This window comes from Dendrobates tinctorius, unplaced genomic scaffold (genome assembly GCF_039654945.1).
Source record: "Dendrobates tinctorius isolate UK_male_01 unplaced genomic scaffold, ASM3965494v1 ptg000250l, whole genome shotgun sequence".
Taxonomy (NCBI): domain Eukaryota; kingdom Metazoa; phylum Chordata; class Amphibia; order Anura; family Dendrobatidae; genus Dendrobates; species Dendrobates tinctorius.
In genome coordinates this window covers 16,709,568-16,733,019 of record NW_027361917.1, presented here as the reverse complement: position 1 = coordinate 16,733,019, position 23,452 = coordinate 16,709,568, and the positions used below count along the sequence as shown (strand labels likewise).

At 42.9% G+C, this 23,452-nt stretch overlaps 1 protein-coding gene across 1 annotated transcript in view; it reads right to left on the bottom strand.

The window, feature by feature from the left end:
• LOC141063457 (myelin and lymphocyte protein-like) overlaps positions 1 to 23,452 on the bottom strand; it is a 98,674-nt gene that overhangs the window by 19,459 nt on the left and 55,763 nt on the right. The window contains exon 2 of the mRNA XM_073557499.1: positions 22,685 to 22,852. Within this exon, the coding sequence (XP_073413600.1) occupies positions 22,685 to 22,852 (168 nt within the window). The remainder of the gene's footprint in view (positions 1 to 22,684; positions 22,853 to 23,452) is intronic.

Genomic DNA, 23,452 nt, shown 5'->3' with positions numbered 1-23,452 from the left:
GAGGCCATGAACCCATATCTCAATGGATTTTATTTCCGATCTTCCTGTCTCTCAGAGAATGACTGTTATCTGGATGATTTGTGATAGATTTTCTAAGATGATCCATCTTGTACTATTCCCAAAGTTGCCATCTTCTTCTGAGTTGGTGCCCTTGTTTTTACAACAGGTGGTTCGGTTGCACGGGATTCCTGAGAACATTGTGTCGGACTGAGGAGTCTAGTTTCGTTTCCAGATTTTGGAGAGCTTTTTGTTCCAAACTGGGAATTCAGTTATCTTTCTCCTCTGCATTTCATCCTCAGACCAATGGGCAGACTGAGAGAACAAACCAGACTTTGGAGTCCTATTTGAGATGTTTCATATCTGCAGATCAGGATGACTGGGTCTCATTTTTGCCCTTGGCTGAATTCGCACTAAACAATAGAGCTAGTTCTGCCACTTTGATGTCGCCCTTTTTCTGTAACTTTGGGTTTCATCCTCGATTTTCTTCAGGGCAGGTGGAATCTTTGACCTGCCCAAGTGTGGACACTGTGGTAGAGAGAATGCAGCAGATTTGGGACCAAGTGGTGGATAAGTTGTCCCTCTCTCAGGAAAAAGCCCAACGGTTTTCCAACCGGCATAGGACCATTGGTCCCCGATATAAAGTGGGTGATATGGTTTGGTTGTCGTCAAAGAATATTCCTATGAAGGTTGCGTCTCCAAAATTCAAGCCAATATTCATTGGACCTTATAAGATTTTGGAGATCCTTAATACTGTTTCTTTTCGATTGGCTCTTCCAGTTACATTTAAGATCCATAACGTGTTTCATAAATCTTTGTTGAAGAGGTTTGTGGAGCCAGTAGTTCCTATGGTGGCGCCTCCTGACCCTGTATTGGTTAAAGGCAATGTGGAATATGAGGTAGAGAAAATATTGGATTCTCATTTGGCTAGATGGAGACTCCAGTACTTGGTCAAATGGAAGGGTTATGGCCAGGAGGATAATTCTTGGGTCTCTGCTTCTGACATTCATGCCGAAAGATTGGTTTGTGCTTTTCACCGGGCCAATCCTGATCGGCCTGGTGGCATGGATGAGGGTTCGATGACCCCTCCTCAAGGGGGGGTACTGTTGTGAGTTCACTTTCTGGCCTCCCTCTGGTTATTACTGAGGGTAGTGGAGCTGGTCAGATTGACAGAGGGGTTGCGAGTTCTCTTTCTGGGCTCCCTCTGGTGGTTACTGGAGGTAAGGGAGCTGATCTGATTAACAGAGGCTTGCCACCTGATAATGAGGTCAACGATTGGAGATCTGGGGTTTCAGATTGGGATTTAAGAATTTAAGACAGCCGACTCCCTCTATCCCTGCTGGTGATTTTCTTTTTGCCTCCTGAGGTCTGATGTTTCCAGCTCAGTGCCTGCATGCTCAGCTAAGTGTTCAATTGCTATTCTGTTGCATTTGATCTGGTTTTGTCTATATCAGTTTTGTGCTGGTCAGCCAGCTCTGGCTGGGGCTGTGCTGAATCACCGTCCATATGTTACTGCTTGTGCCAGTTTGTTTTTGTCCCTTATTAGATTGGCCTCTTTTTGCTCTGCTTTCAGAATATACCAGAGTGCTGATATAGTGGGCGAAGTTGTGCGACTTCAGTGTTTTTTGCATCAGACGTGTTGGACTTTTTGCAGGGTGTTTTGCTTGATTGCAGACAGTGTCTTTCCTGTCCTGTCTAGTCAGTGTGGGCCCCATCATTTGCTCAGTCTATTTTCCTTGCTGCGTACGTGTTTTCATCTTGTCTCACCAACAATATATGTTTGGGAGCTATCTATTCTTTTGGGGTCTGCTCTGGGGCAGTTTATATTTCCTATTTCTTGTTTTAGGCTTAGTTAGCTATCCGGCTGTGCCGAGGCATCTAGGATCATCGTAGGTACGCTTCACGGCTACTGCTAGTTGTGTGGATAGGATTAGGGGTCTGCAATCCGCTTAGTTACCAACCTCTCTGGTTTTCAGTGACTTAGCTTGGGCTTGCTCTCCTCCTCGGTGACCCAATCATAACAGAGTGGCCCCAGATAATGCTGCGCAGTGAGTGGCCCAAGATAATGCTGCACAGTGAGTGACCCCAGTTATGCTGCACAGTGAGTGGCCCCAGTTATGCTGCACAGTGAGTGGCCCCAGTTATGCTGCACAGTTAGTGGACCCAGTTATGCTGCACAGTAAGTGGCCCCAGTTATGCTGCACAGTTAGTGGCCCCAGTTATGCTGCACAGTGAGTGGCCCCAGTTATGCTGCACAGTGAGTGGCCCCAGTTATGCTGCACAGTGAATGGCCCCAGTTATGCTGCACAGTGAGTGGCCCCAGTTTTGCTGCACAGTGTGTGGCCCCATCATGTTGCTGCTGCTGCTGCCGCTGCCTCCGTTTCCCAAAATAAACTGTATACACACCTCCGTCGCTGCCCCCTGCTATCAGCGTTGCAGGCTCTGCAGTGACTGTGCAGGCAGAGGGCGCGATCGCGCCCTCTGACCTGAATGTCACTGCAGAGGACGCAAGACAGCAGAGCGACGTGCAGGGACAAGTGAATATGCCCCCCCCCGTTCATACTCACCTGGTCCTGGCGCTCGTCTCTGCAGCGCAGCCCCCCTGCTTGTTCCATGTTCTCGGCGCTGCTCTTCCTGCTTCAGCGGTCACGTGGTACCGCTCATTAAACTCATGTATATGCACATATTCTTGAGTTTAATGAGCGGTACCACGTGACCGCTGAAGCAGGAAGAGCCCAGCAGCGCCGAAAACATGGAGCAAGCAGGGGGGCTGCAGAGGGTGAGTATGATCTCTGACACCCCCGCTCCCCCTCCCCCACCGATCCCCCTGGTATATGACTTGCGTATAAGCCGAGAGGGGAACTTTCAGCCCAAAAAATGGGCTGAAAATCTCAGCTTATACATGAGTATATACGGTAAATAAATTCTGTAAAGTGCAAATAAATCAAGGCAGCAAAGATTGAGACAGAGAGACTCATTGCCAGAGAAAGTAAAAATAATCCCAAAATATTCTCTAATTACATAAATAGTAAGAAACTAAAAAATAATAGTGTTGGCCACCTTAAAAATACAGTAGTCTGGGTGAAATGGTGGATGAGGATGAGGAAAAAGCCAATATGCTAAATGACTTTTTTCAACAGTATTTACACAAGAAAATCCCATGAAGGATAACATGATCAGTGATAACAGAAATTCTCCATTAAGGCTGTGTGCCCACATTGTGTTTTTTAAGCGTTTCCGCTACTTTTTTCTGCAGCGGAAATGCTTAAAAATGCTAACAAAATGCATCCCATGCAATCCTATGGGATTCCACAGTTGCTGTGCCAATGCTGCGGATTTTTCCGCTTCGGAATCGCATAGCGGAAAAATCTGCAGTATGTCCATTAGTTTTGCGGAATCGCGGCAATTCCGCCGCCATAGGATTGCATTGAAATGCTCACTTTACGCATGTGGCTATGCCCACCATGTGTAAAGTGAGCTCTTCATGTGCGGATGGTACCCAGGGTCTGGAGGAGAGAAGACTCTCCTCCATGCCCTGGGTACTATAATCCTGTTAAAAATAGAATTAAAATAAAAAAATCGGGATATATTTATACCCTCTGTTTGCCCCCGGAGTCCTTCCCGCCTCTCAGCCACGCTGCCAGCATCTTCTATCCCTTGAGATGATGTCGCGGTCTCACGAGCATGACATCACAAAGGTCCTTCGCGCAAAGCATCCCTGGGAACGGAACGTACCGGGAGCGCCGCTGAGGAGATCGGGGGCCATGAGAAGGTGAGAATAGACATATTTTTATTTTTTTTATTATTTTTAACATCCTATCTTTTACTACTGATGCTGCATAGGCAGATCAACCAGTCAATCACTTTTCCAAGCGATGCTTCAAATCGCTTGGAAAGCACAAGCATTCCGCAAGCTAAAAATGCTTGCAAAACGCTGGTGTTTTGCGTGAAAATGCATGCGAATTCCGCATGCATTTTACCCACGGCAGGGAGTTGCGGAAATGCTGCGGAAAATTCCGCAGCATTTCTACAACGTGGGCACTTAGCCTTAATGTCACCTGCTTAACCCAGCCGGAAATACGGCGGCGTCTAAAAATCACTAAAGTTGACAAATCCCCAGGCCTGGATGGGATACACCCCCGAATACTGCAGGAATTAAGTACAGTCATAGACAGACCATTATTTTTAATCTTTAAAGATTCCATAATAACAGGGTCTGTATCACAGGACTGGTGTATAGCAAATTTGGTGCCAATTTTCAAAAAGGGGATAAAAACTGAACTTGGAAATTATAGGCCAGTAAGCTTAACTTTTTCTGTGAGTAAAATCCTTGAGGATTTTCTAAGAGATGCTATACTGGAGTATCTGAAGAAGAATAACCTCATGACCCAATATCATCATGGGTTTACGAGGGACCGTTCCTGTCAGAATAATCTCATAAGGTTCCATGAAGAGGTAAGTTCCAGACTGGACCAAGGAAGCGCAGTGGACGTGGTGTATATGGACTTTTCAAAAGGTTGATATACACTCACTGGCCACTTTATTAGGTACACCATGCTAGTATGGGGTTGGACCCCCTTTTGCCTTCAGAACTGCCTCAATTCTTCGTGGCAGAGATTCAACAAGGTGCTGGAAGCATTCCTCAGAGATTTTGGACCATATTGACATGATGGCATCACACAGTTGGCGCAGATTTGTCGGCTGCACATCCCTGATGCGAATCTCCCGTTCCACCACATCCCAAAGATGCTCTATTGGATTGAGATCTGGTGACTGAGGAGGCCATTTGAGTACAGTAAACTCATTGTCATGTTCAAGAAACCAATCTGAGATGATTCGAGCTTTATGACATGGCGCATTATCCTGCTGAAAGTAGCCATCAGATGTTGGGTACATTGTGGTCATAAAGGGATGGACATGGTCAGCAACAATACTCAGGTAGGCTGTGGCGTTGCAACGATGCTCAATTGGTACCAAGGGGCCCAAAGAGTGCCCAGAAAAAATTCCCCACACCATGACACCACCACCACCAGCCTGAACCGTTGATACAAGGCAGGATGGATCCATGCTTTCATGTTGTTTACGCCAAATTCTGACCCTACCATCCGAATGTTGCAGCAGAAATCGAGACTCATCAGACCAGGCAACGTTTTTCCAATCTTCTACTGTCCAATTTCGATGAGCTTGTGCAAATTGTAGCCTCAGTTTCCTGTTCTTAGCTGAGAGGAGTGGTACCCAGTGTGGTCTTCTGCTGCTGTAGCCCATCTGCCTCAAAGTTCGACGCACTGTGCGTTCAGAGATGCTCTTCTGCCTACCTTGGTTGTAACGGGTGGCAATTTGAGTCACTGTTGCCTTTCTATCAGCTCGAACCAGTCTGCCCATTCTCCTCTGACCTCTGGCATCAACATGGCATTTCCGGCCACAGAACTGCCGCTCACTGGATTTTTTTTCTTTTTCGGACCATTCTCTGTAAACCCTAGAGATGGTTGTGCGTGAAAATCCCAGTAGATCAGCAGTTTCTGAAATTCTCAGACCAGCCCTTCTGGCACCAACAATCATGCCACGTTCAAAGGCACTCAAATCACCTTTCTTCCCCATACTGATGCTCGGTTTGAACTGCAGGAGATTGTCTTGACCATGTCTACATGCCTAAATGCACTGAGTTGCCACCATGTGATTGGCTGATTAGAAATTAAGTCTTAACACACAGTTGGACAGGTGTACCTAATAAAGTGGCCAGTGAGTGTATAAAATGAGAGCAATGGTGATAGTGAAAAATATGTGTAAGTGGGTTAAGAGCTGGCTCAGGGATAGGAAGCAAAGGGTGGTCATTAATGAAGCACACTCGGACTGGGTCACGGTTAGCAGTGGGGTACCGCAGTAGTCGATGTTGGGCCCGCTTCTTTTTAACATATTTATTAATGACCTTGTAGGGGGCATACAAAGTAGAATTTCAATATTTGCAGATGACACTAAACTCTGCAGGGTAATCAATACAGAGGAGGACAATTTAATATTACAGGAAGATTTATGTAAATTAGAAGTTTGGGCTGATAAATGGCAAATGTTTGGTTTATTGGGGATAAATGTAAGGTCATGCACTTGGGCAGAAGAAATAAGATGTATAATTATGTGCTTAATTGTAAAACATTGGGCAAAATTGTCACTGAAAAAGACCTGGGTGTATGGGTGGACGACAAACTCAAATTTAGTGGCCAGTGTCAGGCAGCTGCTGCAAAGGCAAATAAAATAATGGGATGCATTAAAAGAGTCATAGATGCTCATGAGAAGAACATAATTTTACCCCTATACAAGTCAATAGTGCAACCACACTTAGAATACTGTGTATATTTCTGGTCTCCGGTGTATAAGAAAGACATAGCTGAACTAGAGCGGGTGCAGAGAAGAGCAACAAAGGCTATTAGAGCACTGGGGGGTCTGCCAAACCAAGACAGGTTATTACACTTGCGGTTATTTAGTTTGGAAAAACGAAGGCTTCGGGGTGATCTTATTACAATGTATAAATATAGGGGACAGTATAAAGACCTTTCTAATAATCTTTTTACTCTTAGACCTCTGATGGGGACAATGGGGCATTCGCTATGTCTGGAGGAAAGAAGGTTTAATCACAGATGCAGATTCTTTACTGTAAGAGCTGTGAGACTATGGAACTCGCTGCTGTATGATGTTGTAATGAGTGATTCACTACTAAAATTTAAGATGGGACTGGATGCCTTTCTTGAAAAGTATAATGTTACAGGGTATATATAATAGATTCCTTGATAGGGGTTGATCCAGGGAACTAGTCTGATTGCTGTATGTGGAGTCGGGAAGGTATTTTTTCCCCAATGTGGAGCTTAGTGTTTGCTGCATGTTTTTTTTTTCCTTCCTGTGGATCAACATGTTAGGGTATGGGTTTAACTAGATGGACTTAAAGTCTCCCTTCAACCTTAAATACTATGTTACTATGTTAAACTCGAGTACACCATGTTCCATTAAGTCACATAAGTGGTGATATTTTACCTCAATGTGCTTAGTCCTTGCACTAATCTTCTCACTGCTGGCAAGTTTAATGCATCCTTGGTTGTCCTTGTAGATACTGTAACTGTTAGTTGCGCTAATGGCTTGTCGAAATCTTCCAAAAGTTGTTTCAACCAAATTACTTCTAGACTTGCATAAGCAGCATATATTCTGCTTCTGTAGAAGATAATGCAACTGGCACTTGTTTTCTGCTGGAACAAGAAATTGAGTTTTCTTCTAACTTGATCAAGTAGCCACTTGTGGATTTCCGATCATTTGAATCTCCAGCCCAATCTGTATCCACATAACCTCTGAGAGTGAGATATCCTGATGCAAATATCTTAAGATTTAACCTTTGAGTTTCTTTAAGACATTGAAGAATTGTCTTAATTGCATTCCAGTTTCTTTGGGGTGGCTTGCTTACACATTGGCAGAGAATTCCAACTGTGGCTGTGAGATCCAGACAAGTTGTGCTTGCTATATACAGAAGTGCCCCCACTGCTTGTCTCTAACTCTCATTGCTGGGTAGCAGATCTTCTTCTCCTTCCAACTCTTAGTAGGACGGATCCATTGGTGTTGATGCACCTTTGGCTTCTGACATTCCAAACTGGTTTAGTATTGCGGAAATTTTAGAACTTTGGTTGAGAAGAAAACTCCCATATTCCTCTCTCTGGATTTGGATTCACAAATAATATGTCACATTTCTAAGGTCCTTAGTCTCAAAGTGCTGGTTGAAAATTTCAACCTAGCTTTGCAATTTCCTTTTCATCTTGATGAGACATATTATATCGTCTACATATAAGAGAACATACATCCACTCCTTTGCTTCCTTTTTTTGCATATAAACATGGATCAGCTTGAGATCTTTTAAATCCGTCATCCATGAAAACTTTGTTCATTTTCGAGTTCTAAGCTCTTGACGACTGCTTAAGTCCATAGAGAGATTTTTGCATTTAACAAACGGAGTTCTTCACCCTTTTTAATACAACCCTCAGGTTGGATCATGTACAATTCTTCTTCAATGTCACCATGTAGGAAGGCTGTTTTCATGTCAAAATGTTTCACTGTCATTTGTTGAACTGCAGCTACAGATATTAAAGTTCTGAATGTGGTTTGCTTTGCAACTGGAGAAAATGTAGTATCATAATCTTCACTATACTTTTGAGAGTACCCTTTTGCCACCAATCTTGCCTTAAACCGGTGAACTTTACCTTCTAAGTCATATTTGTTTTTGGAGACCCACTTACATTTGTTAGCTCTTTTTCCTTGTGGTAGCTCAGTAAGCTCACATTTCTGGAGTTGGTGAAGGGACTCCATCTCCTCATTAGCGGCATTTATCCACTTCTGCTTCTTGTGAACAGGCAGTTCTTGCATCTCTTGCCATGACTGTGGCTCTGGTTCAGGAAGTATTCTGACCATAAAAGAAAGGCGTCTAGCTGGGATACCTTTGTTGGGCCTTTCTGATTTAATCACTGGAGGATGACTTGGTTCTTCTGTTTCTTCCTTGGTGGCTTCAGAACTTACCACACTTCACTGTTTTCATTTTCGGCATCTGGGTTTGGTGATTGAGATTCTTGTTCTTGCTTCTTAGGTTGAATAACTGGTGTAACTTCATGGAGTTTGAGCGATACAGAGTTTTCATCAATCACGACATCTCTGCTGATTGTAACTGTGTTGATCTCTGGGTGCAGGGTTCTGTAACACGTTTGAGTTTCACTATAGCCCACCAGGACTCCTTGCTTTGCATGTAATTCCCATTTGAAATGTTTTTCTTTGGGAACATGCATAAACGTTTTGCTTGCAAATATTCTGAGGTGCTTCAGGTTAGGCTTCTCGCAGTTCCATAGCTCATATGGAGTTTAACTTTTGGCTTCACCTGGCACTCTGTTTTGAAGATAGCAAGCTGTCATGAAGGCTTCTCCCCAATACGTTGTAGGTAGATTCACATCAAACAACATACTTCTTCCACTTTAACACAGAGTACGGTTCTTTCTCTCTGCAATGCCAATTTGTTCTGGGTTGTATGGGATGGTAGTGCAAAAAAAGTATCAACAAAATACCCTGGTTTTGTTAACATCTTTTACTAGCACTTGCTGCTTACTGTTACATATATTTTACAGCAGAGTATTTAAGCACATTTGTCATACTGTGTGTTTTTTCTGTGTCTTAGTTCTTGGGTGGTGTGAACAGGGTCTTACTGACCTGATCATTTTCTGTGCATGTGTCATGTGTTCTGAATCTATTGATTTCTTGCTTATGCAAGCTTTGGGAGATCCCCGCCTCTCTCCTTTGGGACATGCACATAAAAAACCATTTTGCCCAGCGAGCCCATACCGGGCAGCACCTTTCTGAACCCTGCTCATGAAGGTATTGTTCACATGTTCAGGTTTTAAATATATTAGATAGGACTGCTCCGAGAAGGGTATACCGTGACGTGGAGGAGTGGCTTAGTGTACATTTTTTTGCAAAAGAACGTATCAACAAACTACCCTGCACTTGCTGCTTACTGTTACATATATTTTACAGCAGAGTATTTATGCACATTTGTCATACTGTGTATTTTTTCTGTGTCTTAGTTCTTGGGTAGTGTGAACAGGGTCTTACTGACCTGATCATTTTCTGTGCATGTGTCATGTGTTCTGAATGTATGGGATGGTAGTCTGGAACACGATTCCATCCTTTTTCAAAATGGTTTGCACCTTACCACTTGTATATTCGGTTCCATTATCTGCACGCATGGCTTTTGGGTTTCTTCCAAATTTGTTAAACACTACAGCAAGATATCCTTCAAGTTTCTGTGGAACTTTATCCTTACTGTGAAGCAGGTAGGTGACTGTATACCTGGAGTAGTCATCGACAAATGTGAGAAAGGAGTTTGTGCATGCAAAATTGCCATGATGTATTCATACGTCCAAAGTCATTAAGTGCCAGGCGACCTGGACGTATGGATACATCTAAGGTCGAGAAGGGGTTAAACAAGACTTGCACCACATTTTTAAATGTATCAAAGTCTACTAAAAAAATAGGATATCACTAGAGATGAGCGGATCGATATGTAGGACTCTGGTCAAGTGTACTGTTCAATGGTGCTTGGCAGCTAGACGGGAGGCCTGTGAATCTCTTATCTGACTTGTGGAGGCGGCACTGGTCTCTGCTCACTAATTCTTTACTTACGATGTGCAATCACAGTGCGCTCTGTTGCCGGCTCGTCACTTCAAATCAGAGCCGGTGAGAGAGCCAATTGTAACTGTGCACTAAGAAGAACAGTGCACAGTGACAGGAATCTACTGAGCATCCATCAGATGATGCTTCATTTCATGGAGGAGGCAAAGGCTGTGGCAGTGACCTCAACCTCTGTCCCCTGATCACAATTCATTTGAGTATCCAAACATGCGCTGAGATTCTCAAATGATGTACCATCAAAGAGGAAGTAGTAGAAAAAAGTAAAGCAGTTAGAGTAGCAAAGGAAGGATAGGGTATTTTAATTTAAAGTATATTAGAAAAAAGATCAGATTGTGACATTAAAAAGCTAGAGATTTAGGAGTAAAATAAATTTAGTTTCGAACCACCCCTTTAATGAATCAGAGCCAATAAGTATAGGCTGCTTATCATGAAACACTGCTTTGTGCTTGCCCTCTAAGCCAAAATTTGCTAACAAGAACATGTCCGGCATGTTACATGAAGGTGGGGTTCTTGGCTGAGTCTGTGGTCTTGTGCTATGGGGGCACTATGCCCTTGGTGGCTGTATAATGCTGGCCAGGACCAGATGTTGGACAGTTCAATGGGGAAGACCACAAGTCAAAAAAAAAACTTTTACTGAACAAAAACATGGCAGTTAAACCCTTTACTCCCAAGGGTAGTTTGCACGTTAATGACTGGGCCAATTCTGACCACTGTCTCTTTATGAAGTCATAACTCTAGAACGCTTCAACAGATCCTGGTGCTTCTGAGAGTTTTTTTCATGACATATTGCTGTTCACGTTAGTGGTACAATTTCTTTGATATAACTTGCATTTATTTGTGTAAAAAATGGAAATTTGGTAAAAATTTTGAAAATTTTCAAACTTTGAATTTTTATACCCTTAAATCAAAATACTCGATACATAACATTTCCCACATGTCTAATTTACATCAGCACAATTTTTTAAACAAATTTTTTTTCGTTAGGAAGTTATAAGGGTTAAAATTTGACCATCGATTTCTCATTTTTACAACAAAATTAACAAAACCATTTTTTTAGGGACCATCTCACATTTAAAGCCACTTTCAGGGGTCTATATGACAGAAAATACCCAAAAGTGACACCATTCTAAAAATTGCACCCCTCAAGCTGATCAAAACCACATTGATAATAACCCTTCAGGTGCTTCACAGGAATTAATGAAATGTGAAAGGAGTAAATGAAAATTTAACTTTTTTCACTAAAATGTAACTTTAGACTATTTTTTTTATTTTCACAAAGGTAAAAGGAAAAAATGAACCCCAAAATTGGGCAGAGCAGGCTTTGAGAACCTACACTGGGTAATTATGACTAGATGCATTGGTGATTTATGATAGGATAGGACTCTCATGACGAGAATACTACTCAAAGGAGCATGAATGAGTGATTCTATTGCTATTGCTATTTGGTTAATGGTTGGTCACATGAATATTGATATATATGATAACTATTCAATGCAGCTTAATGCGATGTGGTAATTGTTGTATTACTCCTCCTGTGAGTCCATTTTTTATATTTATATATTTTTGTTATTATTGACAATTAGTACCCACTTGAGTGCTGTATTTTCTATAATCTTTATGGTTTACAATATTCTTATATAAAAGAAAGTATTTTCTCTTTCACTCGCCTGCTCACCATTTGTTTTGGTTATCACTCCACACATGGTTTTAATTGTTTTTAATTGTGACTTTCTGTCTGTTTGGCATTTTTGTATTAATAAAGCCCTTTTTATTCCTGCTATATTCTGTGTGTGCACTATCATTTGCGCTCTGTTCTTTTGGTTTTGAACCCCAAAATTTGTAATGCAATTTCTCCTGAACATGCCAATACCCAATATATGGGGAAAAACCACTGTTTAGGTGCACGGCAGAGCTCGGAAGAGAAAGAGCGCAGTGTGACTATTTGAACACAAAATTGGCTGGAATTGAGATAGGACGCCACTTTGAATAAACAGTGGAAACCCCCCACAAGTGACCCCATTTTGGAAACTAGATCCCCCCAAGGAACTTATCTAGATGTTTGATGAGCACTTTGAACCCCCAAGTGTTTCACTAAAGTTTAACACAAAGCCGTGAAAATAAATATTTTTTTTCCACAAAAATGAAATTGGACCCCAAAAGTTGTGAAATTTGTCCTGAGTACCCAATATGTGAGAGAAAACTATTGTTTGGGCACACGTCAAGGATCGGAAGGGAAGTAGTGACGTTTTGGAATGCAGACTTTGATGGAATGGTGTGTTGGTATCATGTTGCGTTTGCAGAGCCCCTGATTTGCCTAAACAGTAGAAACCCCCCACAAGTGACCCCATTTTGGAAACTAGACCTCCTAAGGAACTTATCTAGATGTGCCTAAACAGTGGCAATGCCCAACAAGTGCCCCTTTTTTTAACTATTCTACTGTTTCCTGGTATGCAATTTCTATAATGCACTGGCATATGCGAGCTGTGTAGTGTTTGTCAGGTTGTCATATGTCAGTTGCGTAAGTTAGAAATGAATTTAGTAGTCCATGGATGTGTCGTACAGTCTGAAGCATTCTTTCATACACAAGCCAAGTTTTTTGGAGCAGGCGTCGCATTGATAAATGGTGTCCTTGCGCATTCCCCTTCTGTAACACACTTGGCACCTCTTTTGCGACTTACCTTTTTTCCACTTTGAGGGACCTCCCCTGGGAAATGTTGACCTGGTACGATACGAGCACCTTCAGTTCTGGAAGTACTGGGACCCGCTCCTTCCTGATCTCCAAAGATTAAGGCCTTGATCAATACCTCATGGAACTAAAAGTATGGCGTAGTGGTCTGGCATGCACATCGTGACAGAAGGAAAGTATTGAGCATTGCCATCTGTACGATGTGCACGGCCAGCTTCTTATACCACACCTTGGCCTTTCTCAAAGCACTGTACAGCTGGAGGATTTGATCATTGAGATCAACGCCCCCCCATGTTTTTGTTGTACCCCAGTATACAGTCCGGTTTGATGACCTGTGCAGAGGTCCCTCGTACAGCGCTGAGGGTGCTGCCATCACCGTGTATGGTGGTCAAGAGAAAGACATCCCTCTAGTCCTTGTAACTGACTATTAGCATGTGGTCGCTACATTGGGCTCTGCTGTTACCCCTTTTGTGCATCTGCCTAATTAGCATTTTTGGAAGGCCTCTCTGATTTTTGTGGACAGTACTGCAGGCTACGGTACTTCGCGCAGAGAGAGACTTGAAGAGTGGTATGCTGGTATAAAAGTTATCTGCGTAGAGGTGATAACCTTTATCCAACAGTAGGTGAAACCAAATTCTACACAATTTTCCCACTCACTCCCAGGACAGGGGGGCATTCAGGGATTCATTCTGGGTGTCCTTCACTTCATAAACTCTAATCCTTGGGGTGTACCCTGAGCTACTCTCACACAGCTTATAGAGTTTAATTCCATACCTGGCCTGCTTACTGGGCAGGTACTGACGGAATTTGAGCCTCCCTTTGAAATTAATTAGTGACTCATCCACACAGATGTCCCTTTGGGGCATGTACACTTCAGCAAACCTTCACCAGATGGTCAAAGTTGGGGTCATCTCGGGGAGGACATCGTGCATTATCGGTATAATGCAGGAATTTGAGGATGGCCTCATAGTCAAAACGTGTCCGGGCCATGACCATTCAGAACACTGGAGTGTTGTATAAAACATCAACACTTCAATATTGATGAAGTTCCGGATTCTTCAGGAAATCCATGTGAAGGACCAGGCCCCAAAACTGCATCATTTCAACTGCGTCTACAGGACACCAGTTAGAAAATGATGAATCGTGGTTTTGTGGCAAAAATTGATGAGCGTACAAATTAGTTTGGCCCACCAAAAGACTTTGAAAAAGTCTAGTTCTGTGAGGCTGGTAGTGTCAAAGTTGATTTCTGATTGTGTCACAAAACCAGGAATCAGTGGCATATAATTTTCAGAGGGGCGAGGCCCATACGGGGTCAGTAATGGGGGCACTGATTCATTTTCTAGAATGGGGTAAGCTGCTTCACCTTCTGTCCTGGGACATCTTTGTGGCAGGTCAGCAGCACCTGAGGAGGAGGAAGAGGACAAGGAGGACAAATCTGAAAAATAAAGAAATGTGGGATCCTTTCTCTCGCTCTCAGTGTCAGAGGTAAGGAAAGCATATGCCTCCTCCACTGAATAGCATTTTTGAGACAAGCGAGATGACTTTTGTTATGTATGTGGTGATTGTGTCAGTATTTTATTTAATTGTGTATGTGATTTGATAGTGTGTTTGGTGTAAACTTTTTTCTTTGAAAAGAAAGATAAAAGAAAAAAAGAAGCAAACAAGGAGAAAAAAAAAGTAAATGAAAAGAAAAGTGTAAAACAGCAGGCACGAGCTCGATAAGTGAACTGTGTCACTAATCAGAGCTCGGCGGCTGCTGGATATGTTCACAGAGGTGGCACAAAGGGGGTGAAAAAGAAAAGTGTGAAAAGCAGCAGGCACAAGCTCTGATGAGAGAACTGCGACATTAATCAAAGCTCGGTGGCTTCTGGATGTGGGCACGGGGTGGCGCAAAGAGGGGTGAAAAAGATAAGTGTGCAAAACAGCAGGAACGAGTGCTGATGAGTGAACTGCGTCACTAATCAAATCTCGTTGGCAGCTGCTGGTTGTGTGCACGGGGTGGCATAAAGGGTGGTGAAAAAGAAAAGTGTATAAAACAGCAAGCACAAGCTCTGATGAGTGAATTGCGTCACTAATCAAAGCTCGGAGGCTGCTGGATGTGTGCTCGGAGGTGGTGCAAAGGGGGATTGAGGGGGGTAAAAAGAGAGTGAAGGGGAAGAGGGGGAATGGAGGGATTGGGATGGATGGATGAGGAGAGAGATTGGGCAGGGATCAGGGATCAACACACTTAGGCTATGTGTACACGTTGCAGATTTTTTGCATTTCCGCAGCTTTTTTTCCACAAGGAAATGCTCCAAAAACACAAGTGATTACTTAAGCAATGTTAATCAATGGCATTCCTCAATTGCTGTACATATGCTGCGGATATTTCCAGCCTTATTTGCAGCACTTTATTTTCTGCAGCATGTCAATTCTTTTTGCGGATCTGCAGTTTTTCTGCACCCATTGACTTCCATTGAGTCAGTCAAATCCACAGAAAAACCGCAGGTGTAAAAAGGTTTGCAGATTTGCTGCAGATGTGCTGCCAAAAATGCCGCAGAAAAGGAAATGTCAGAAGGAGGAATAGAGTGTGAGCGGAGAATGCGTGCGGTAATGCTACCATTGGTACTGTTGGTTACAGCACTGTGGTGTCTTGCTGTCACATGTCAGCATGACCCCGCAGCTGTGACTGTCAACCGCGGTAATGCTACGGCCGGTACTGTCGGTCACAGTGCTGCGGGATCATGCTGGCAGATGTCAGCGTGATCCAGCAGCTGACTGTGACCCACAGGGGTGACCTGCAGTAAAAAAGCAGGCGTGGGCTGATGATACTACTGCTCCCATCGAGCTATGTTTGCTGTCACTGATAACAGTGACAGCAGGTGCCACTGATGGGAGAGTAGTATCATCTGCCAGCGCCTGTGCTCACAGTTAAAAGAAAGTTAAATTACATACATATTCACATAAAAATAAAAACCATTTAGTACTCACCTCACAGCAAATCCCCTACACCCTCGTCTCCTAGAAATAATGTAAGATGATAAACCAACATATACTCCATATCCACCATAGACCAGGTAATCCAGATTGTTCCAATGTGATCTCACGTGTAGAACAGTCACATCGGGAGATGTGACGGCTCTACCCGGCCTCCGGCGATACACTGACAGGAGGTAATCCCTCACATAGTGTATCACTGCCGTGAGAGTTCACCGAAGTACATCAGCTGATCAGCTCCGGTGCTCTCACAGCACTACTGTGAGAACTTTCTTACTCAGCATTGCCGTAAAACGCATACAAATCTGCATGAAAATCCGTATCAAAACGCATCAAAACCACAAGGAATTTCAACTGCATTTTCTGCCAATAGAGGCAGAAACTGCACAGAAATTTCCACAAGCAAATCCGCAAAGTATACACATAGCCTTACAGTTGTTGTCTCTTTTCTTTCTTCCATCTTCACTCTTCCTTCTTCTGGAAGGGGGAGACAATGAAAGGGGGTAAAAAGAGGGGGGAAGGGGGTAGAAGGGGATTGGGGTGGAGGAGAGATGAGACAGGGATCTTGTTACAGATGGCTTGTCTTCTCTCTTCTCTATTCGGTCTTCTTTCTTCTGTCCTGTCTTCTTTCTTCTCTGTTCTTTGTTCTTCAGCAGTGAGGGATTGTGGCATCACAGGCTTCTGTGGCACCACAAGACCAAGCACTGCAACAATCCGATAGCGTGACTGCTCTGTAGAAATCCTCAGCTACTATGAGGACCTGCATATAATTCAAGAAAAAAATTTGAGTAACCATAAACCACAATAGGATGTAGAGAAAATATAAATCTTTATTAATACAATTTAAAAGTAATATCACACATATATAAACACATAATAGAGGTAGATATAAAATGAAAAATCCCAGTGTAGCGCAGACTCAAGCCCCCCTACATGTAGAATGGCAGCGACAAAAAAAGTCCTATACTGCCGATATGAAGCATAAACTGGACAATCAGGCCTACTATGCTTAATATCAAAAGGCCAATATCTATATATGCCTAAGGCATCCAAGTATAATGTAAAGCATAAAGCCCAGAGTGTTATGAATAATTCTAGATCAAACAGATACTACATCAATTAGATCTGGGATCATACCCAGTACCTGTAATGTTCATGCCACTTACCCATAGGGGATATAAATTGCAGGGAGGATACTGCGCTCGACCCCGATGCGCGTTTCACCTCGGCTTTCTCCCCTTGAGAAAGCCGAGGCGAAACGCGCGTCGGGGTCGAGCGCAGTATCCTCCCTGCAATTTATATCCCCTATGGGTAAGTGGCATGAACATTACAGGTACTGGGTATGATCCCAGATCTAATTGATGTAGTATCTGTTTGATCTAGAATTATTCATAACACTCTGGGCTTTATGCTTTACATTATACTTGGATGCCTTAGGCATATATAGATTTTGGCCTTTTGATATTAAGCATAGTAGGCCTGATTGTCCAGTTTATGCTTCATATCGGCAGTATAGGACTTTTTTTGTCGCTGCCATTCTTCATGTAGGGGGGCTTGAGTCTGCGCTACACTGGGATTTTTCCTTTTATATCTACCTCTATTATGTGTTTATATATGTGTGATATTACTTTTAAATTGTATTAATAAAGATTTATATTTTCTCTACATCCTATTGTGGTTTATGGTTACACAAATTTTTTTCTTGAATTATATGATATTTGGAGTACTCCACTATTATTTTATCTGTCCTTATTAATGGGTGGGGGAATTACGATGGTTATTTAACTATTTCCCGACCACATTTAATAGTTATGAAGGTTTTGACTTGTTTCTCAATATGAGGACCTGCAGTGCGATCACAGACAGGTCACTGAGCGATCACACCACTTCTGTGCCCTGTCTTTGGTGCAATCAATGTCATCATCGATCGTACCAAAGACAGGGCCCAGAAGTGGCCCTGGTGACGCTGGCATTGCCAAGCACCAGCCTAGAATCGGTTCTCTTACAGCTCCAATCCTAGGCAGGTAACAGCCAGGGCACAGCCAGGTCACAGAGAAGTCACACCGCGGCTGTACCCTGTGACTGGTGCGTTCGATGTAATCGTCGATCGCGCCAATCAGAATGAAGCACCGATCATAAGCTGGGACATCAGTGTTCCTGAATCTAGTTCAGACATTGACAAGGTTCGAAAAAAAGATTTTTATTGGAAATAATATTTTTCTCCTTGAAACTTTGCTTTCCTCAAAGAATGCTCCCTTTGCAGCAATTGCAGCATTGCAGACCTTTGGCATTCTAGCAGTTAATTTGCTGAAATAATCTGGAGAAATGTCACCATGCTTCCAGAAGCCCCTCCCACAAGTTGGTTTGGCTTGATGAGCACTATTTGCATACTATACGGTCAAGCTGCTCCCACAACAGCTCAATGGGGTTGAGATCTGGCGAATCCGCTGGCCACTCCATTACAGATAGAATACCAGCTGCCTGCTTCTTCCCTAAATAGTTCTTGAATAATTTGGAGGTGTGCTTTGGGTCATTGTCCTGTTGTAGGATGAAATTTGCTTTAATCAAGCTCTGTCCACAGGGTATGGCATGGCGTTGCAAAATGGAGTGATAGCCTTCCTTATTCAAAATCCCTCATACCTTGTACAAATCTCCCACTTTACCAGCACCAAAGCAACCTAGACCATCACATTACCTCCACCATGCTTGACAGATGGCGTCAGGCACTCTTCCAGCATCTTTTCAGTTGTTCTGCGTCTCACAAATGTTCTTCTGTGTGATCCAAACACCTCAAACTTGGATTCGTCTGTCCATAACACTTTTTTCCAATCTTCCTCTGTCCAATGTCTGTGTTCTTTTGCCCATATTAATCTTTTCCTTTTATTAGCCAGTCTAAGCCAGGCTTTTTCTTTGCCACTCTGCCCTGAAGGCCAGCATCCCGAAGTCGCCTCTTCACTGTAGACGTTGACACTGGTGTTTTGCGTGTACTAATTAACGAAACTGCCAGTTGAGGACCTATGAAGCATCAATTTCTCAAACTACAGACTCTAATGTACTTGTCTTGTTGCTCAGTTGTGCAGCGGGGCCTGTTTGTGCTCTCCTTTGATGGGAAAGTACACACAGTTGTAGGAAATCTTCAGTTTCTTGGCAATGTCAAGTTTCACATGAAAGTTCTTTTTTTCCTGCCATTTTGAGAGTTTAATGGAACCAACAAATGTAATGCTCCAGATTCTCAACTAGCTCAAAGGAAGGTCAGGTTTATAGCTTCTCTAATCAGCCAAACTCTTTTCAGCTGTGCTAACATACTTGCACAAGGGTTTTCAAGGGTATTCTAACCATCCATTAGCCTTCTCACACAGTTAGCAAACACAAAGTACCATAAGAACACTGGAGTGATGGTTGTTGGAAATGGGCCTCTATACACCTATGAAGATTTTGCATTACACCCCAGACGTTTGCAGCTAGAATAGTCATTTACCACATTAACAATGTATAGAGTGTATTTCTGAATCATTTAATGTTAGCTTCATTTGAAAAAACTGTGCTTTTCTTTCAAAAATAAGGAAATTTCGAAGTGACCCTAAACTTTTGAACGGTAGTGTATATATTATGTCCGAGACTAATATATGGTGAGTGTGACTGCTGTTAGCAATTGCTAGTTATGCTACTGATGATATAGACAGGTGTTACGGCGCCATCTGCCCACCGGCCCGGGGGGAACGTCTCTCACTCCTCGGAGTGCCACTGACCAGGCTACCCGGGGGTTTCTCCTCAGCTTCCGACTTGGCGAGCACGTAGAGGATCATATTCGTTCCTTATGCGGCCTGACCCGGAAGTCCTCTCTCACATGCTGCTGCAACAGGTATATCAGGCTGCTTCCTCCTTGAGGAACCACCTGATTATTACTTCAGCATCTGTTCCGGGCCAGTTTAGGTTCAAGCACGGGTGCTCTTCTGATATTCAGGTCCCAGTGTGCTTCCCTATGCGCACCCTGCTCTTCGTATCCAGCACGCTTCTCAGTGTGTGCTCTGCTCTTTCCTGAATCCAGCGTGCTTCCCTGTGTGCGCTCTGTGCTCTCTTTTATCCAGCGTGCTTCCCTGTGTGCGCTCTGCGCTCTCTTTTATCCAGCGTGCTTCCCTGTGTGCGCTTTGCGCTCTCCTGTATCCAGCGTGCTTCCCAGTGTGCGCTCTGCGCTCCCCTGTATCCAGCGTGCGTCCCAGTGCACACTCTGTGCTCTCCTGTACCAAGCGTGCTTCGCAGTGTGCACTCTACTCTCTCCGGAACCCAGTGTGCTCCCCTTTTTTTTGTAACTTTCTTAGTCTCCTTCGAGCCGGCCTCCTGGTACCAGAAGTCGTGGTACTTTACCCCCCCCCCCGGGTCTGCTCCTGAATCTCCCTGTATAGGGGGTGGTTGCATTAGGTCAGCTCGCTCAGGAAGGTTGGTATCACAACCCAGAGGGTCCACTCCAGGAGACGTAACAGCAGGTTAGTAGGATTGATTTTAACTTTTTCTATCATACATACTATATATTTTTTATGTTAGAGGGTTTTTTCATTTTTATTTAATTTTTTAGTGTTTGTTTTATATTTACATTCTTTCTCATTTTCATAACTATATACTGTATTTATTTTGTGATGATTTATTTGGTTAACTTTTTGCACAGTGAAAGAGTAAAAGATGTTTTAAGTTTTAATCCTTATTTTTAGCATTCTTCAGAACATATAATATGCTATAGGGGAGTTTATGAGCTTAACCGTTGACACTTACTTATGTACACGCTGTGTACTGCTGTCTTACAAAACTGCAGATACAGTCTATTGTGCACTGAAAGGAAGGGCTGAACAAACCTGTCAAGTGACATTTTTATTCCCTTATTTTGTGTCTTCTTTATAAGATGCATATTGTTCAAAGCTACGGTAGTGAATCATTCAGTGCCATACCAACCTAATCAGCTTCTTTTAGGTGTGTCTTACATAAGAACATTCTTTTTTCATGTTCCAGACATTTTATCCCTTTGCCAAAAAAGCCTCACTCTTAGTCCTCTACTAATGTTGTACAATAAAAATGTACAGTGAAAAACACACCTTGATTTGAGGCTTAGGTAGTGTCAGATGCAAAAAAAAAAAATCTAAAAAAAAATCAAGCCTAAAACTGAAAGGTTTTTTTAACTTCAACGAGTACTTATTCTTCACTTATAAGCTCAGCTGCTTGAATTCCAAACGCCTGTTTCCAGGGGACATTGCTACAGGAAGGGGCCAAGATGAGGGCTATTATTACAGCAAGGGGCCATGATGGAGGACATTATTACAGGGTGGGGGAAAGATAGGGGCCGTGATGGGGAACATTATTATTGGATGGGGGGAAGATAGCAGCCATGACAGGGGACATTATTGCAGGATGGGTTGAGCATGGGGGACATTATTACAGGATGGGACAAGGATGGAAGACATTATTACAGGATGGAGCATATTATTACAAGATGAGGCCCAGGATGAGAGACATTTTTGCAGGAAGGGGCCAGGACAAGAGATATTAATAAAGGATGTGGTCCAAGAAGGGGGAAATATACCCGGATGGGATGCAGGACAGACAACATTATTATAGGAAGTGGCCAGAATAGGTGTCATTGTTATTAGATGGAGGATATTATGACAGGTTAGAGTCCTGGATGGGGTACATTATTATAAGGGCTCATACAACTGACCTACATGCTGGTGGGGTCACCGGTCCAAATTTTGCATCGGGGCACATATGGATCTAGGTACAACACTGCTTTTGAGCCAATATCTTGGTAAAGTCTGTATCTGTATGCAATGATTCTCTAAACTCACACTGATACAACCCCAACCCATGATTTTCTGTACAAATCCACTGCTTGTTTGAAGACCGCCTGTCAGACCAAACTGACATTATAAACTAATTACATAGCACTGTAGGAGATAGGGGATAAAGCACCTACAAAAATTGCATCTCTAATCTCTGCCTCTATTTTGCAGAAACTGAAGTTTAATCAAACTTGGTGTGACAAACAGGCTCAGTGCACTGTTCAGCCCACTAGTTTTGCATGCATCTACCTCCCTCACTGGTGATTGACAGCTAGGTATAGCTGTTATTCACCATTGAGGAAGGCAGGGATATGCAAAACCAAGGGGTGCATGGTGCACCAAGTACCCTATATTGAGAGAAATATAGAAAGAAATCAGCTGACCACATTGTCAAGATGCAGGCAGGGAGTCTCGCACGGAAAGCCCTGGAAGAGGCAAAGCTTCAAATGAAAGGAGGAGTCGTAGTCCAGTGAGACAAACGTAGTAAAATTCAAGGAAAACTTTATTAATCAAAAATTAAAAATGTTGTGATGGTAGATCCACCAGCGGCACACTAACCAACACATTTCAACTTAAGAAATCAATCATGCTTAAGGCTTCTTACGTCGAAATGCGTTGGTTAGTGTGCCACTGATGGTTCTACCATCAAAACATTTTTCATTTTTGACTAATAGAGTTTTCCTTGGATTTTGCTACGTTTGTCTTGCAGGAATACCATTCTTCCTTTCATTTGAAGTACTCTATGTAGCATATTAGATTAAAAGTCAGTTTTTTGCAGAATGGAAGCAGTGATTAGATGGCTAGAGGTGCAATTTTTATGGGGGCTTTAATGCCTACAAGGCTATAGAGCCAATTTATAAAAGCTGTTACACCAGAAACTGGTGTAAAAGCTTTGAGAAGTCACAACGTTTTTGTGCAACGGAGACTACATATACTGGCTGTAATTACAATGACATAAGAATAGGCTTCATGACTCATTCAGTAGCACATATCTCACCAGAGTTGTCCAAGTTGCTTTTCCTCCATGAGCTCCCACAATGTACATGAACAGAAGAATGGTTGTGCATATGAATAAAGTGATGGAAACAAACATGACCCATCCTTGAAGTATAGGGAAAAGCACTCTAGTAGAAGCTACCAAAATCCATACCAGACCACCGAAAACCTGAAATGAAATAAAGTGAACACTTTATAGCCTATAAATGTATTGTATAATGTAAAGATATTATTGAAATAAAAATGACTATGCTGTCAGTGATTCTAGCTGCATATGCTAATGCATATAGCAGAAGCAGGACATAACATCTTGCACTCATGTAATATATAGAATATTAAAGAGGTTGTCCACTGTTTCAGCATTGATGACCTATTCTTTCGATAGGACATCAATGTCTGATCTGTCGGGGTCTGACACCCGGAACCCCCACTGAGCAGCTGTTCTCAGTGTCAGTGGAGGTGGCTGCCGGCTGGAAATGCTCACTTGCGGAGTTAGCTGTCTTCTGATAGTGGCTGCTGCCAGGTACTGCACATCAACCTCCTATCGATTTGAATGACTAGTTTTGGCCGCTGCCAGCAACTAGAGCAGCTGATCAGGAGGGTGCTAGGTGTCGCACCCCTATCTGTCCAAATCATAGATCATGAATGTTACAGTTGTTACACCTCTTTAAGACATGCTAAACTAAGAGTCACTTTATATAACACAGTGAAATATAATAGTATAGTAAAACCTGAGGCTACAAAAAGTAGTTTTTTTTAATATGCAAGT